This window comes from Centrocercus urophasianus, unplaced genomic scaffold (genome assembly GCF_019232065.1).
Source record: "Centrocercus urophasianus isolate 14NV4802_14NV808 unplaced genomic scaffold, USGS_Curo_1.0 seq_10, whole genome shotgun sequence".
Classification (NCBI taxonomy): Eukaryota; Metazoa; Chordata; class Aves; order Galliformes; family Phasianidae; genus Centrocercus; species Centrocercus urophasianus.
This window is the reverse complement of record NW_024884142.1, coordinates 81,882,287-81,900,073: the sequence shown is the minus strand read 5'-3', so window position 1 is coordinate 81,900,073 and position 17,787 is coordinate 81,882,287. Positions and strand designations below refer to the sequence as shown.

At 40.1% G+C, this 17,787-nt stretch overlaps 1 protein-coding gene across 1 annotated transcript in view; it reads left to right on the top strand.

Moving 5' to 3' along the window:
• The window catches only part of LPGAT1 (lysophosphatidylglycerol acyltransferase 1), a 58,139-nt gene that overhangs the window by 20,167 nt on the left and 20,185 nt on the right, over positions 1–17,787 (top strand). Inside the window, exons 3-5 of the mRNA XM_042830144.1 lie at positions 5,140–5,258; positions 11,531–11,626; positions 14,718–14,991. Coding sequence (XP_042686078.1) covers positions 5,140–5,258; positions 11,531–11,626; positions 14,718–14,991 — 489 coding nt within the window. The remainder of the gene's footprint in view (positions 1–5,139; positions 5,259–11,530; positions 11,627–14,717; positions 14,992–17,787) is intronic.

The window sequence follows — 17,787 nt, the reverse complement described above, 5'->3', positions numbered from 1 at the left end:
TTCATAGCATCACTTACCTGCACAAAGTTATGCAGCCAAGTGTTCTGAAAGCTCTCCGTAGCTACATCTAGATGTGCAGTGGTTTAGCTACAATGTAGCTAAAAAAAAAACCCAAGCATTTTAAATTCTTCTGTACTTCAAGCTTTGCAAGGATTAGCTCATAAAAAGCTCACTTTGTAGCTCCTTTTATGAAATATATTCTTGGGTTTAAAGAGACTTGCGTGTATTTCAGACTTGGAAGGATAAATCTTTCTGTCCATTTATTTGCCATTGCGTGCTGTGTCGTCATACTTTACTGGAGAATCCCAGATTCCCACTGTGTCCTCGATGAAGTCTCTCTTGCAGCAAAGCTATTTTTGTGTCACTCCTGTGGGTAAAAGATTTCATTTCTAATCAGGATTACCAGATTTGCTTGATACTGAATTTACTACAATTTCCAGTAATCAAACTAAAGTAATGTCTACAGTTTATGGACTGGTTTGGCCTTTTTCTGCCTGCCTTTATAGTATATTATTTTATGTGATACCACATGTGCAGAAATCTAATGATTGCAAGGCTGTGGAGACACAGTTGGTACCATTATAGAGTGTGTCTTGGGAATAGAAGGAAGTTATAGAGGAATACTTGCTGATTTTCAGGCACCCTGAGCAGCACATATTTGCCTTTGAACCTCTTTTGTCTTGTTACAGTGAAGCAAAGCACGGTTCCTGGTTCTGCTGCCATGCATCTGAGGTTTTGATTTTGGTGTTTTTGATTGGAATGGAATGGCATGGCACAGGTATTTCTTAAAGGAAAAGGTGCTTGTTTTGAAAATTTTAGCGCAGGGGGAAAATCTAAGATGGGCATTTCTTCCTCCATTGAGTTTTAAGGGTGCTGTGAGCTTAAGCTCAATATTTGGAGGTTTTTCTTCTTTTAAAAAAATTGTGGTAGCAGCAGTGGTTTGTGTGCATACTTCTGTGGTTTACTGTTGTTTCCCATCCAGCAATGAGAAGTGAAGGACTTGCAGTAACTGATTCTTTTCACTTTGTTAATCAATTCAATCAATTGGCAACAAGGTGATGTTGAACACAAGAGACAAGTCTGATTGCCTGAGGAGAAATGATAGAGGGGAAAGGAACTCGAGGAGGTAGGATTGAAGCACTGATTCAGTACGTCACTTCCTGTCTGCTGAGTACAGAGGTTGACTTATTAGTCCCACCAGTTGGTAGATAAAATGAGTTGAATAAATCAACTGAAGGGCTAAATCAAACATCTTTACATGGCAGCAGGACCCCTCTTGTTACTACTGCTGCAGCCAAAACTTGGTAGCATGTTGTGAACTGGATGGGAGTTTGCGTTGTATTATCATAGAATCATGGAATCAAGGAATCGAGGTTGGAGAAAACCTCCAAGATTATCTAGTCCAACCATTCACCTACCACCAATATTTCCCCACTAAACCATGTCCCTCAGTACCTCATCTACATGTTTCTTGAACACCTCCAGGAATGGTGACTCCACCACCTCCCTGGGCAGCGCCTGGCCACTCTTCGGGAGAATATTTCCTGATACCATAGAATCATAGAATTACAGGGTTGGAAATTACCTATGAGATCATCTAGCCCAACTGTCTCCTCATCACCATTGCTAAATGGTGCACCACAAGCACTAAACCGTATCATGCAGCACGTCATCCAGATGCCTCTTGAACGCTGCCAGGGACGGCGACTCCACCACCTCCCTGGGCAGCACCACTGCAGCTGAAGCTTGGTGTTGCATTGTGAGCTGGCTGTGGGTTTGCTGTGTACCGTACCTTAATGAGAGTAGGTGAAATCTTCATTGTATCAGCAGAAGATTATTTTCCCAATTTTCCATTGTCTGAAAATTTCCAAGTCAAGTCACAGCTACTGAATCTATAGCACTGAGTGATCTGGAAATAAAATCACATTATGTAGTAATATTTAGGTGCTTGTGATCCAGCTTATTTTGTAGGTGCTCGATATATTTAGCACTCCGGTTTTGTGGCTTCTGGAAAGTTGCAGTTGAGTTGAACTATTGTATATTGGCAATGTACTAAAGATGCTGAGGTAATGGTTTCAAAATGAGTACATTGTTAATACGTTTTCCTTAAAACAGTACTTCTTTCATCTTACTTTTTTACGTAGTTGAGTACTGCCGGCACAGGAATATGAAATACTTGATAAGTAAGGTGCATGGTTAACTATGACTGCTTCTTCCATTTTGTGCCTTCCATGGAATCAAGGGTATCTATCGAGGAATGAATTCAGTTCACTCTGCCACCTTCTCTTCATTCTTCCAAAACTTTTGAGCCCATTCTTTCGTGGCCTGCTAAAGGGCAGCAGTTTATTATTATATTTTTGCAGCAGTTTATCCATGTCAGTCCTGTCCATGATGCCAATTTTTGTGTTTCATTAAAGGTTAAGAAGGTTTGGCAGAAGAAATACCCCCTGGTGTTCCAGCTTATCCTCAGATGTCTGAGGGACTGGAGGCAGCTTAGCTTGGATTCTGAGTAATTTTCATTTATGAATCATCATGAGTACGGATGCACAAATAGCTCAGTGCACATTCGGCTTAATCCCATTTGACTGGACTAATACAGACTCCACTAAAGGAGTATGGCCACGTTCTATGAGAACTTTCATGGCTAAATTAATGACTAGTGCTGTTTATTGGAACAACAGATTGTAGATTCTTTTCGATTGCTGGAGATAAATACACTGTCTGCAGTGCCTATGCAGGTACCAGGAATGTGGATATACAGCCCACCACAGATGTGTTAAATCATGGAACAATTCTGTAGAGATTTGAGTTTCCTGGGGAAGCACTTGGTACCGATGAGCGTGTGAATCTCACCAAGAGGTGTCCCTATGGGGCAAGGAGAGACTCAGCCTGTCAGCTCAGCTGTCAGTGATGTCATTCCAACTTGCCTGTGATGGGATCTTTCCTAAAATTCCTCCTCTTTTAAGCTGTGTTTATGCTATTTTCTTACTTTTGGGTGGAGCTTTAGTGACATACATACTTTTGGTTGGCTTACTTTTGGCTTTGCTTTTGATGGTGTAGGCTAAAAAATTAAGAGGGTGTGCTTGGTGAGGGGGGTGGAGGCAGGTAGTCTTTGGGATGGAGATGTGCTTTGCTATTACAACAAACACACAGTAAGCAGAGTTCACCCAGGGCCATGTTTTCAAAAACAACAACAACAAAAAAGAAAAGCTGTTGGTTTGGGATAACAACTACGCTGATTACTGGTTCCGTGGTACCAAGTTCTGATCCCTTTGGTGTCATCCGAGCCTGGCCATGCAGTTTGCTTCTTCATTCCACTCTCTGTGCTGTTTCTCTTGGAACCAGCTCCCCAAGCTCCCCTGGTGCTGCCAACCACAGGGCTGCATCTTGTGTTGCCTGAGGAGCCATTCTTGAACAGGTTCTTTATACATTCACTGTATTCTTCCTGGAAGTTTTCTCAACATTGTAACATCTCATAGAATCATAGAATTGTAGAATCATATGATCATATCGCTGGAGGAAGACACTGGGACAAGTCACACACAGTGATTATTCCGCAAGAATGAAGGGGATCCTCAGAGCTCATGTTAAGAGAAATGAGGAAGGATCCATGCTTAGTTTTTGTCAAGGAAAGGAAGGGAGGTTAATGTTATGGGATAAACAGGTTCTCCCGTCTTTGTGTGTAGTTTGATTCTACCTACTTGTGACCAAATAGAACGTTTTCATGTATTTAACCGTCTGTTTGTCTCAGTTCAGTACTAACTTTGAAGCTGCTAGAAGTTAATAGAAACAGCAAGTTTCAACTGTGTGATGCTAATGAAATTTCTTCAAGGACAGGGAAGCCACGCGTGGTTTATTGCTTCACACCTTCAATGTGCAGCCTGTGGGTTTTGCATCAGTTAAACTACAGCTTAGGAAACAGCAGTGGAAGCATAAGCCTGTAATTGTCCTTCAAAGAGAGCTGTCTGCTGCCTGGAGAATGTTAATAAACCTTCCTTAAAGGTACTAAAGATCCAGTAGTGAAGGTGATGTATTTTCTTTGATGTCAGAAATGGAAATAATAGCAGGTAAGAAGCACTTGAGATCCCGAGAGTCCAGAAAAATAGTTGTGTCCTACATGCATGGGCAAGGCATCTTCCTCTTCCTGTTGAACTTCACAGAACTGCTCAGCCTCCCCCATCCTGTCCCTTGTGTTGCAGTAGCTCTGTATTTGTTGAAAAGGGCCAGGCTCTGAACAGTGGTCTCTTTGCTCTGGTACCAGCAGTAGGCATAGGCTGGGCTGTGATTTATGGCAGATGCTCTTCAGTTTTCCATCCTGTGCTCTTCTGCAGGAGGCCTTCTTCTGTTTGTTTGCTTTACGATGATGCAGTTCTAATTCCTCCTTCCCTTGGCACATTTTTGCTAGTGAGTTGGGATGCTGGATGATCAACAGCTGTGGCTTCATCCTGATGTCATTCTTGCCACTGGAGTATCTGGTCTCTGGTCTACAAAACTGTGACTAACAGTTTCTGTTATCTGAGCTGCTTGTTCTCTGAACCTATTTTCTTGCCTGTAGCTGACTTGTTTAGATGTGAATGACTAAGCTTTTTTAATGAAGTATTTTAAGTGGAATGTTCCAATTAAATATTTTTTATTGTTTTGCTTTTACCAGCGTAGTTTGATAGCAGCAAATGTAGAAATGAAACAAATTTCATGAGTTTTAGCAATAAATAAATGAATAAACATTTTTTCTTACAACCTGATTAAAAATAAATAAATCTAATGAGCCAGTTGAATTTGAAAGGTGGGTCAAAAGCTTATGTAATTTAGACACCCTAAATATAGAATAGTGTAATGACACAAAAGAGATCAATCTCTCTGCATATGTACTGATGGAGTATTTTTGTTTTGTTCTTATTCTGTGCATGCGATTTACAATGAGCTGAATCCCTCTGCTTGAAAAAATGGTCTTGCTAATATAGTGTATGTTATGCTATGTGCCAGTTTAAATTCACATGTAGCATGTAGGTTTCTTCATTATTACTGGATGTGGAAGTCTTTGATTTTTTTGGTTTGGTTGTTTTTTTTGTTTGTTTTTAATAGTGAAATTAGCAATGTGGTCATTGTAAAGTTTACCTTTTATTTTTTCTTTTTTAATAGTAGTGGAATGGGGTGATGATGTTAAAGCGGTATCAGAAGATGAAGCTGTGGTGCTGGTGAACCATCAAGCAACGGGTGATGTCTGCACTCTGATGATGTGCCTTCAGGATAAAGGCACGGTAGGCTACAACTGGGGAGTGGGATAGCTTCTGTCTGTCATTTGTAACCATGGGTGTGCCTGCATCTCAGTGTAGTGCTGAGGACTTTCATGTGTGTGTTAATGTATCAAATAATCACAGGGCTCTGAATATGGGAAATTTTTGGTTAGGTTTTGGATTAATGTGACAGTAGGGTGGAGAAGGTTTTAGATCACTGTGTTGCCTTCAGAGATCAGTTACAGACTGACTTAGTGTGGAATCTAGGTTAGCATGGAGGGAGGCAGATCTCCTTAAAGGTAATTCATGAAAGGAATATCCTTTTTCCTCTCACCATATATCTCTGTGCAGTTCATACCAACTTAATTCAAACCATCATGAGTTTAGCTTTTAGGCTGTGACTTTATCTTGACATAGCATTTTTCTAATGAAATCAGAAGCAGCTATGGGATTTTGATAGAAAATCAGAAACTAGAAGTAACTTCCCTCGGAGAGCATATCTAGACTGGCTAGCTATATGTGGTCAAAATTGCTTGAGCTCTTATTTTACTCACTCTTCAGCATCTCTTGTTGAGAAATGCAACTAATGTCAGTCGCTTCATACGTGGATGTTCAGAAAAATCATGTCAAAGAGTATAGTGCTGGAAGCCAGAGGATAGGATCTAAATGGGAAATTAATATGTGGTGTAATTAGAGGGAAGAGATATGTATGTTTAGGTTGCAGTGTGATAGGTACATGCCTGGCAAGCTGGAATGCTGCATCAGCTGTGTCTGTCTTAATGTACTTCTTTCCTGCCATCGTACGGTGGGGAAATGAGGAACACAACAGCTGCTCTTGATTGTATCTGCGTAACCTGTAACTGATGCTGTTCTTCTTAACGTACATTCATGCACATTGTGTGTACACTGCATTTCTTCCAGTTTTCGTACAGTCTTTCCAGATGTTACTTGTGCTGAACTGATGTAATAAACAAAAGCCCTCAAGTCTTTGAATTGGAAAATATGAAAATGCTGCTCAAGGGTGATGGAAGAGACTAACTTCTTCCTGCTATAGCCTAGAGAAGACAGTGTTCTGACACTACTTTTAATTGCTTCGTTTCCTTTGGGAATTGAGGAAGTTAGGTATGTATGGTATTCTGTATTGTACATACCTAAATGAGTAGAATGAACACTTTTTAATTCTCTTCATCAAAGTTATGCATAGGGCAATCTTGGTGAAGGTACAGCTATGAGGATAGAATCGTATGGATACATATGTCTTATAGTCTTGACTGTTGATGTCGCATAATTTAAACATCATAGAAGTTAACTGACTCATAGAATTGTAAAATTGTTTGAATTGGAAGGGACCTGTAAAGGCCATCCAGTCCAACTCCCCTGCACTGAACGGGGATCCCTACAGCAGATCAGGCTGCTCAGAGCCTCCCCAGCCTGACCTTGAGTGTGTCCAGGGATGGGACATCCACTGCCTCTCTGGGCAACCTGTGCCAGTGCCTCAACACCCTGATAGTAAAAAAAAACAAAAACAAAAACTTCTTCCATACATCCAATCTAAATCTCCCCTCTTTTAGTCTGAAACCATTTCCCCTTGTCCTGTCAGAACTCCTGTCAGTGTCTGTCCCCTTCTCACATGTATGCATCCTAGTTTATATATCCGTATTTGTGTTTAAATCTAAGCCATATTGATCCTATTTCACTCCATAGCTAAAAAGTTTCAGCATAGACAGAATGAGTTTTGGAAAGTGTAGAAGATGCTGAAAATGGAATAAGGTGTTGAGGTGGCAAACAGCCTTCAGTGTGGGGAATGTTAGGTTTGTGGGTTTTCAGAAAAGCGAAGCAGCCATAGAAATCTGCATGTTTTGCTTATGGGGTTTCTGTTGTTGTGCTTGGAATCATCATGTCCAGAGCCTTGAGTGGCTTTAATAGTTTTTTTAGCTAATAAATAAATGAGCACAAATGTTAGCACATGCTTAAAATATTGTGTGAGTGGTACAACTGTCTAAAAATAAGGAGAAAGATCAGAATAGTTTATCCTTGATGGAACTTGCTGAGTCAGGTATTTTTAAATAGCATGCTTTGTATTTCTGAACAGGAGAATTGTCTTGGAGAGACGTGAAACCACTGGGGGAAGAAAAGAAATCATTACGCAATAAGCAACTATTTAAACAAGACAGGATTTTGTTTGGATTTGTTTTTTTAACAGTTTAATTTAAACATGAAGTCATCTGTAACCTTGATATTCAACTGCAAGTAACAAGATAGCAATTGCTTTCATTTTGTTTAGGACAGCTGAGCTGTGTTAATTCTGAAACACTTTTTACCACTCGAGCGATGCTTTTTAGCTCAAGGTACGTTGTGTAGGTGGGAGCTCCTTTCCATTTCACACAGAAGGGTGCATGGAGATGTGAAGTCATGTCCCAGAGCTGGCCTCTTGCTGACATGGCAGTGGCAGAATTTCCTCCCATGGTGGTCTGAAATTTTGCTCTCCTTTGCAAGGCAGCATGGACTTTGAATCCAGCTGTAATCAACAAGCATTTCTCCCCTTGTTGCTGCCTTTTTTGTTGTTAATTCAAGATACCAGAAGTGTCTGATTTAAGACAAAGTTCTGTTTCTCTGTGTAGCAAAGTAGAATGCCAACATTTGTTTGCAGTTTGACAGTAGGTTTCCTACAGGCCAGGTCAGGAACTGTGATGTATTTTTCCTAGCATTTTTTCTTAGCAATTGCTTATATACAAATGCTAGTGTACGCTATCTGTTTAAAGCAAACAATCTTATTGAACAGTAAGTTGGAATACATTTGTTAAGGTGTTTCTTCTCTTTGAGATTAACTTAGGTGAGTAAGGAAAACACATCCTGTTAGGGAAGTGGAATGTAGCTAAAACATAGTGGAAGGGCTGGCATGGGGTTGTTTTAACAAGTGCCATAAGATAAGCCACACAGTAGCAGGTTTGTGCAGATTCAGATGCGGCCTGAGCACACTTTATATGTAGCTCTAGAAATTGTTCCAGACTGTGAAATTGTTGAACTCTTAATAAGTTAGTTGAGGTCTCATAACCTTTAATGTTAAAAAGTAGGTTAAAGCGCTCCTGTTGCTGCTTTCTGCCCGGATTAGGGCTGATAAATTTGACCGAGTTGTTTTATTCTTATTAAGAGCAGAATGAGCGCGGCGGAGAGGAAAAAAAAAATACAGCTTGTAGCTGTTCTAGTGCAAGTTTCAACGCACACCTGAGTTCTATAGTTGTTACAGGCAAGTGCTTTGAAAATGAAAGTCTGTCTGTTCAGTTTGCTCTGTTATGTAATCCATGCAGTTTGAAATCAAAATGAACCTGTGAATGGGAGGCACGCAGATTTCCTATTAAAACATCAGAAACTATTATCCACATCCTGTATTTAGCTTAAACAGGAAGGGTGGAGCAAAAAAAAAAACACCAAAAATTATTTCTGTCCATGAACACCTATGAGTTTGTGTTCAAAACATTTTTAATGTCTTTGCTTAGCCTACTCAAACTGCATATGATAAGAGATTCCTCTGATAAGTATTGTTTTGTTCCTGAGGATAAAAAGCACCACCATTCTCCTGCAGCTTTTTCTGTTCTGCATTTGGTAGTGGAACAAAATGAATATCCAGCAATCTCGTTTGCCTTTTGATTGCAAACAAGATGATTGTGTTGTACCCTTTGATCTTCCCCTTATTTGATGGGGTGTGTGTGTGTCTGTTGTTCATGAATTAATACGCATTAAAATATTTATTTCTTCTTTGTACTCCTTACCCCACTGCATAGGTTTGTGGGCAGACTTGTAATCATTGAGCTATGGAGTTTGCCTCTTTGTAGCCCATTTGGCAGCAAACTGCATGTTCAAGGGTACTGGTTAGAAGCTCTGTGTCACCTGGAACACGATGAGATGGACTTCGGACCTGAAGATCAATGATAAACTTTTGTGTTAGAAATGAAGTCCTCTGAAATTGTAAGCTAAATGCCCAGGTGATACATAGCCATACAAAGTGGTATGGGAGGAGAGGAGCCTCAGCATTGCTGGGCAACTGTTCCTCATGGGGTGCCACAGTACTTCTAAGGCTGACTCCTCAGAAGACCCAAACGGTTGCTTTTCAGGGAAGCAGATTATTAAGCTTGCTCATCTCTTCCAGCAAATCAGATTATGTTGGTTTTGTTTCTAATTAATAGAATGGAACACTATTTGTCAAAAAGCCTAAGTAATAGATGAACAGAGAGTCATAAGGGTACTGCATTCCACTAACACCTCGTTAGTGGATTCTGAGTGCTGTTTTTAACTTACGGTCACAAAGTTGCATTTCCCTATGACATTTATTCTCTAAATGTGTGGATGTGAACTGATGATATTGTGACTTCTCATGTCTTTGAGAACTGCCCTTCTCTCAAACGCGGTTTTCTTTTTCTACTTGCGGTAATGCTGGATGGCCCAGGAACCTGTACTCTTGCATTATCCAAAATCTTCAAACAGAAAGTTTGCTGATACCCACCAAAGCTGAGTGGTTCTTACTGCATTCTTTAACATTCAGGTTTAGCTGAGAGGTCAGCCCTATGTCGAAGGCAATAAAGCATCTTAGGCGTTCTTTGGTAGTTTTGTTCTTTGAGTGTGTGAAAACATCACCTTACAGCATCTGGCCACGGTTGTTTATGGATAAGGAAACGAAACAGAGTATGTGGTAGTTACTTTTCTCTGAACATATAACACAGGATTCATTTATAGCTTCTATGGTCAAAAGGGAGAATGGGTAATCGGAGCGCTCCAAGAGAGTATGGGATGTATTTGGAAGAAAGTCTGGTGCTGCAATTGTAGATAGATACAGCAGTTACAGCAGGTTGTCAAGGTGGGCATTTCAGGGTTTTTTTGTTTTCTTTTTTTGTGGCTGTTTGCTTTTGTCATGTAAAACAGAATTCCTGCAAGAAGTATAATCAGTTTGTCTACAAATGCCACTTAGACGTGCAGAGATGTGGCTTTTACCTGTTTTCACCATCCTTGGCTGTACCAAACTATTTTGTGTGAGTTACTGTTGAATATGTGGGGCCTGTGTATTTCTGGTACTGTGTAAGCCTCTAGGGCTTGAAGGGAAGTGCAGCTTACACCTTAGTGGTGGTGGTGGATGTAGTCAACTAATGTGCGAACAATGCATTTTTCCTTTGCCTCCAAGCTATGTATCTTGGAGAAATGAAAGATGCCAAGTTACACATTTAAGATGAAAACAAAACAACAACCTTCTGACTATCAGAGAAATACCATAGTTCTCCACACTCTTTTTTGACTGTGGTAAATGGAAAAGTATTTTCTTACATGGTCTAAATTTCACTAAACTTGGATCAGGCTCTGTGGCCTTCGAAGCTAGGGGAGAGTGAAGGCAGCCAGCCTCATTACACGGTGGGAAGCATATAAGAGGCATTGGATTTTCCAGTGTTGGAGAGCCAACTCCTACCCCTCTTAACACATACACATAAGAGCTACAGAGGGGAAGGACCTTGGAGGCAGAAGTTTTCCCCTTCTGTCATTTACCACTGGGACAATTCCCTTATTGATTATTCTCTTACTGATACATCAGTCTTTTGAGATTTAAAATACCTTTCTTTGTTCTATAGAAGTGATGGTGAAGGTGATTCTAATGGTTCCCTGTCTGCTTTTGCTTGGCCAGGACAAAGGAGCATTTCGTGTCTTAGTGAAATTGTCAGCTGCATGTGGCTGGTTGCTCTGCTGGGAGAGAAACTAGCAGTGCTACATGGGCAGTGCATAGATCTTGGTGATGGCACTGTTCATAGATTATACGGAGCACACGTGGAGCATGTACACATCAACAGCAGAGAACGAAATGACCTCATCCCTAAACTGTCAAGTAAAAAATGTGTAAGAAAACCTGTTTGGTTTTGTTGCAGATGTAAATCGCTTAGAGATTTCAAACACAAATTTGTGTTGTTTTGTGGACTTTTAACAAACACCAAAAATGGTTTTAGTCTGCAGATGACTTCAAATTGTGATGGCACATCTGTAAGAAGTGCTACATCTCCCATGAAAACGCTGAGTAGAAATGACTACAGCATGTGGCTAACAGTGTAGAATTGCATCTTACATTATGAATACGCACTGTGTGCTTAACACCATTCTTGAGGGAGAAGTGTAGCACCTGTGTTGCTTTATTACTTTGATGCATAGACACATAAAGGATTTTCTTCCATGCATTTGCTAGTTCTGTTGCTTCTCCATGACTTGTATGTGCATGCTTCTCTGCACATGTTTACTCAGCTTTTTCTTTTTTCTGAACTTTTCAGGTTGTCCGTCAGATGATGTGGCTGATGGATCATATTTTTAAGTATACAAATTTTGGCATTGTCTCATTAATCCATGGAGACTTCTTTATAAGACAGGTAAGTGGTAACATAACAGTGCTTTGATTTGTCCTGATGTTTGGGTATGGGGTTCTATGGGTCTTACTTCACACAAGCCCATCCAGGTTGATTTTCAGGATGAAATAACTGTGCTGAAATGCGTGTATTTGGGTTGAGCTTATCCAGCTTATTATTCTTTTTTCAGTTTGAGCTTTTTGTGTAGGCACAGCAGTTAGATTGTTTTGTTTGGAGGAGTGGGGAGAGGTATGTGTGTGTGGTTACTTTGAAGTTTGACATCTGTTGATAAAACTATACTCCAAAAGTAGAGTTGCAGTAAGTACGCTGATCAGCATGGATCTGGTGTCAGTTATGAGATTATAACATCCAGCATACGTTTCCTCCCTGTCCTTATTTTCATTTGGACTTTTAAACAGTCTGTGGCAGACAGAGAATAGTCATATTTTTAACTTTTCAGAGGAAGATAATCTAATTTTCTCTGAAATAAACAGATACTTATTTCATGGCAATAAAAAAATCTACAGTGAGATTTGTAACAAAGACTAGAGGCAAGTCTAGAAAACATCAAACCACCACATCAAGACAAAAGGAAGGTCTCTAGAGGGAGAAGATAACATACTGGGAGAGTACAGAAAAGAACAGGGACACTTCATAAATATAAATCCATTTCAGTAGTTAACATTCACAAAATGCACATTTTGAGGTACACGTGGCTGTCAGTGTGTCAATTATAATTTCTGAATGCGTTGTTGCAGTTCCAGTTATGAGGCTAAACCGTTACTGAGCTGAAAACAGAACTCTTCCTCTTTTCTGTAAAGTGACTGAAATCTGCAACATCACACAAAGTCGTGTCATCGTGTCTTTTGGACTGCATGAAAATAGGATGTTGCTGAAGTGTTTGATTATTTTTCCCATTGATAAAAAGCCAAAGTACTTGGGATGAGTAATAATCTTACCTAATTTTAGAAAGGCCCTATTAATATTTGGATGAGCAAATACTTGTTTTGTTTTGTCTTTTGCTGTGAAATAATGTAGTTTGATCATGGCACAGTGCAGCCCGTTGGTTTAGAAAGGTGTGTTAGCCTCCTTTCCATGAGCAGCAAGGACAGCTCAGGAATGCTTTTGATGTCTGCTAGAGACTGACTGGTGCTTTCTTCCATTGAGAAGTTTTCTAGAAACTGAGGCTGTCTGTAACTTGCCTCAGTGATGACACAAAGTGCAGGGCACCCTGAAGAATGTCAGCAATCTGCTGCTACCTGCTTTCTTTCCTCTAAAGGAAATTTTGCTGAGCCTGTTCTCCATGATACCAAGCAGCTAGCCATGACCTTCAAGAGTTGGTCACGCTGAGGAGTTTCTCCTTTGTGAGACTTCTTGCTGGATAGGATGTTAAGTGCATTCATGTTCCAGAACTCTGCACTGGTCCACCGGTCATCATGGGTACTTTTATCTGCCTTCTTTCCCTTTAGCTCGGTAGATTTTTCTATCTTACAGCCACATCTTAACCCTCACAGTGTTTGCTAAACTTCAGTTCATGCACCTGCCATATTTGCTAAGTACGTCTAGGTTTTGGGAAGTTGTAATATTTAACTTGCAAAAAATTTCTTGTTCGCTGCTCTTTTCTTAACTACTTTGCTATCCTGGAGTCCTCTGGTCTGGTGTCAAAGAGTTATTTTAACTGAGGAACTTTTATATTGCTCTTTAATTCCATAAATATGAGCAGACAGAGTTCATTCCTCCTTTTTCATGAGGCTAAGTTGGAAATAATTGCAGTGGTGAGATATGAAAATCTGGGAGGAACTCTTTCGCAAAACTTATCATTGAGAAAATACTGCTTCTTGTCTTCAACCAACCTCACTCCTCCCATTTGCCTTCCTTCCAAAAGTTTTTTTTTAAAAAAAAAAAACCACAGAGGAAGGTGTAGGTGTTTGTGACTCTGAACTTTCAGAGCCCTTGTAATGCTAATTGATGTAAATTCCTGCCTGTGAAAATTTGGATGGCTTGCTCTTAGTGAAGGTGAAAGATGAGAAGACTGTTGCTGAAGATTCTGTTGGTATTTTTGCAGTAATTAAGGTCAAATCTTACTGTCTTAAGTGGAAATAGTCGTCCTAGTACATTAAAGAGGAGAAATTAATGAGGCTTTTTTCCCTACCTTTAGTCCTTTGGGTTTAATTATTACCTGGCTATACCCTATATACTGCTCATTGTCAAACTAAAAGCTGCTGTCCTGCTCTGGCTTCTGTCACCTGCACTGGTCCTGAGGGGGACAAGTGCGTGGAAGGTGATGCTCACAAAGTTACTCTTGGCTTGCAGAAAGTACTGATAGTATGTGGACCTTGGAAGAACAGCTTGACCCAGTTTGCATTTGCAGAATTCAGTTTAATGAATTCACCAGGGAACTCTGTGAGTCCGTGCCTCTGGCACGTAGAGTGCCTGGTCACTGTCTGGACATCACTCCTGCAGAGAAGTCATCAGAGACTTTCATCCTCCTTCACAAGGGTATTTTTATTTGTGAAGTGGCATTTACCAGGCCACCAGTGGGTGCTCTGAGGAGAACTCTATGTAAAGAAGGGCAACAGAGCTGTGAGGGGCTGGAGCACAAGTCTTAGGGGAGCAGCTGAGAGAGCTGGGGTTGTTCAGTCTGGAGAAGAGGAGGCTCAGGGGAGATCTTACTGCTCTCTATACCTGCCAGAAAGCAGATGGTGGCAAAGCGGGGATCAGCATCCTCCTCTCCCATAACTAGTGATAGGATGAGAGGGAATGGCCTCAGGTTGCACCAGAGGAGGTTCAGGTTGGGTATTAGGAAACATTCTCAGCAATAGCAGTGAGGCAGTGGCACAGGCTGCCCAGGGAGGTGGTGGAGTCACCGTCCCTGGGGGTGTTCAGAATACATAGAAATGTGGCACTGAGGGACGTGGTCAGTGGGCACGGATTGATGGCTGGACTAGATGGTGATCTTTTTCAACCTTAATGGTTCTGTGATTATTTTGTCTTGTTGCAGAGGCTTATTTGCATCTCTGAAAAGGGATAGAAATCTTAGAAATGTAACAATTAGCTGGCACGTGTTGTATCATTTAAGCACTCATTTTATTTAGTCAGTGTTCTTTTCTTCTAGGGAAAAGCACACCGTGACCAGCAGCTTGTGTTACTCAAGGAGCATCTAGAAAAATATTACCGGAGCCGCAATCGGAAATGGATTGTTTTATTTCCAGAGGGTGGCTTCCTTAGGAAAAGGAGGGAAACAAGCCAGGCATTTGCCAAGAAAAACAATTTGCCGTTTCTTCAGCATGTCACCCTGCCAAGACTCGGGGCAACTCAAGTGATTCTGAAAACGCTTGTGGCTCCACAAGAAAATGGAACTCCTGCAGGTGGAGATGCTGTGATAAAAGGTAAAGATCACCTAGAAGGAGAAGTGAATGCCCCGGATATTGATGGTATTAAACACAACCTTTTGAGAGTTGAATTGGTCTCTCAAAATGTCAAATACGCCCACAGTGCACCATCATATTTATATAAACATTTTCATTTTTCATTGTATCGTTGATGTTGAGACAAAAACCAAATACTTTAGCTTTCATTTGATTTAGTCTACTGTGTGACTGCATGAACGCTCATCTCAGCACAAGCAGTGGATAGAGCAGATACTGGAATGAGCACTGGGAGTGAGCAAGAACCTGGGGCTGCTCTGTTAGCAGGGTGGTGTTTTATGCTGCTCTGTGTTGCTATGGGGCTACAGGATGAGTATTTCTGGAATACAGAACAAGCAACATTTAAATTGTAATTTCTGTCTTTTGAAGTTTCTTTGCATTCCGGTACTGTATACTTTGTTCTTCTTGAACCATTGAATTCAAGTGCTTTTATTATTATATTTAATTTTTTTAAATGTCATTATATTTAATTATTTTATCATTATTGTAAGAAGGCCATCACCTTTGTTGCTGGAGGTTGTGCTGTCACTGACTAGATTTGAAAGGTGGTCTGGGGCCTGTAACTGGGAGTAATGAGGGGCAAAAATATTCCTGCAGCACTGTTGTTCTCAGGTGCCTGGGCTGCAGGGGAGAGGAGAATTGGGTTATAAGTGCTGTAAGTGATGTTGCAGTTATGGGGCTGCGTGCCTTTAGTCGCTCAGTTTTTCATAGGCAGTTCTTGGCAGTTTCAGACAGTGGAGATGGATTTTATTGAGCCTAGTTGTGGATTTCTTCTATTTCTTACAGGAGCAGAGGATTGGGGACTTCTACTGTTTTCTTATTGGTGGGTGATGCTGGTATTTCCATACCAAAATTATTATAATCATTTAGCAGTTGTACTCATTTAGAAGCAAACATCAATCCTAATGAAGCTGCAGGCAGGTTTTTTTCTGTGCTTCAGTTCAAATTTCAGGGTTAGCAGGAAGCTTCAAACAGAAATTATTTCCAGATTTTTTGTTTAGAAGCAAATCTTGTCAACATAGGAAATGAATGAAGATGATACTTTTGGAGGAGGGCAGATTTTAAATTAAATGAAACTCAAGCTGTGGAATGCAAAAATGTGTATCCTGCATTCAGAAAAGACAGACTCAAGAAAGGCCTCATTTTCGTAGAATATTGAAAGTTCTTTTTTTTTTTAGGAAAGAAAAGGCCCACTCTTTGTTCAAATTAAGTTTTGTAAGGGTGAAAGTTTGATCTTTTCTGTTTCTTCTGCTCTCAAAGAAACAAGGTATGAAAATAAGAAGTTTCCCTAATGAATTACAGGTCAGCTAGCTCTGGAAGGGAACCGAAGGCACTTGCCAAAGTAACTGTTTTATGTTTTTGTCCTCATGTTGATTGATACTGACTGAACATCAAGCAGCACTGGTTTTCTTTGTTTTTGTTTGATTTTGCTTGTTGTTATTATTTCCTCATTTGTTTTTTGAGTGGCATGATTCAGACTCAAGAGAACTGAGCATCTGATAATTGTTGACTGGTCTGGATAATAAAATAAACCAATCATCTCAGACATAATGAAAAGCCCACCTACTGAAAAGGCAGATGCAAAGAGAAGCAGAGAAGTTGGAGAAGAACGTTTGCTTTCTAGCTATCCCTATTTCAAAGTGAAAAAAGTAGTGCATAGGAAAACATTTAAATAAAAAAAAAAAAAAAAAAGATGAAAAAGAGAAGTGAAAATAAAAGTTGCATGCTAGGACAGAGTAAGATTTAGCATGTGTGAAGCTGAGCTTTTTTACGTTCTCTCACAAAAATGTTTCTACCACAGTACAAATTCCTTTCCAGAGAGGTATGGAGGTTTAACTCTTGATCTGTACAATGTTATCAAAGGCTCTTCCTCTAATATTCTGCCTGCCTTCCAACTGCTTTTACTTTACGCTTGCCCTTCAGAAAATTCAGGAATATTTGTTCAGTTGAGTGAAATATAATGTTACAAATTCACAAGGTTATTGTAGAAAGTCTTACAAGGCAGTGGTCATCTTTTTTACTTATTTCCCCCCTAACCCCCCTTTTTTTTTTTAACTACTTGAAGAAATGTGGCTCAGTGATATCAGACTTGCCTGTATCTTCTGTAGTTTGCCTTCATCTGGCTGTGGCTGCCAGAACAAAATGCAGAATGTACAGTTATGGCTTTACCAGTACCATGCATAAGAATTGTATGCACATTTTTGTACTGTGTTCCTGCAATCCTTTGCTTTGGGAAGTGGCTTTTCTGTTTTAGTATTGTTATACTTTTTTGTTATAGCACTGTACTTGAACTTAATGGTTCAGCAAAAACATTTTTCCTCTGCACTACTTCTCATGCTCTGAACTGTATTATTCAGCTTGCTATGATAACTTTCTTCTCTGTTATTTGTCATTCCCCCAATCTTTTTTCTTACTTCCAAGCTTTATTAAATATGATTAGAGTTCAGCTTTTTATCAAATTGCTTTAAAGTGATTTTGTTGGTTTTGTTTTTTTCTTTACTTTCTTTACCAGACACCTAGGCTGTAGTTACAAGTGTTTCCTCAGGTGGAAAGAATTGGTCATCCTGTGAGCTTTAGAATGAGCAAAATCATCTGGTAAAAATCAAACTGGTTTTGCTTTTTGTTGTTGTTGTGATGTGTGAAGATCCAACTCTTCCAATGAACAGCTGGCAATTCAAAGGGGTTAGGAGGAATTCTCACTGAAGATGCACATTGCAGAGCTGGTTCGTGATAAGCCATTCTTTAGGATACTTTCTA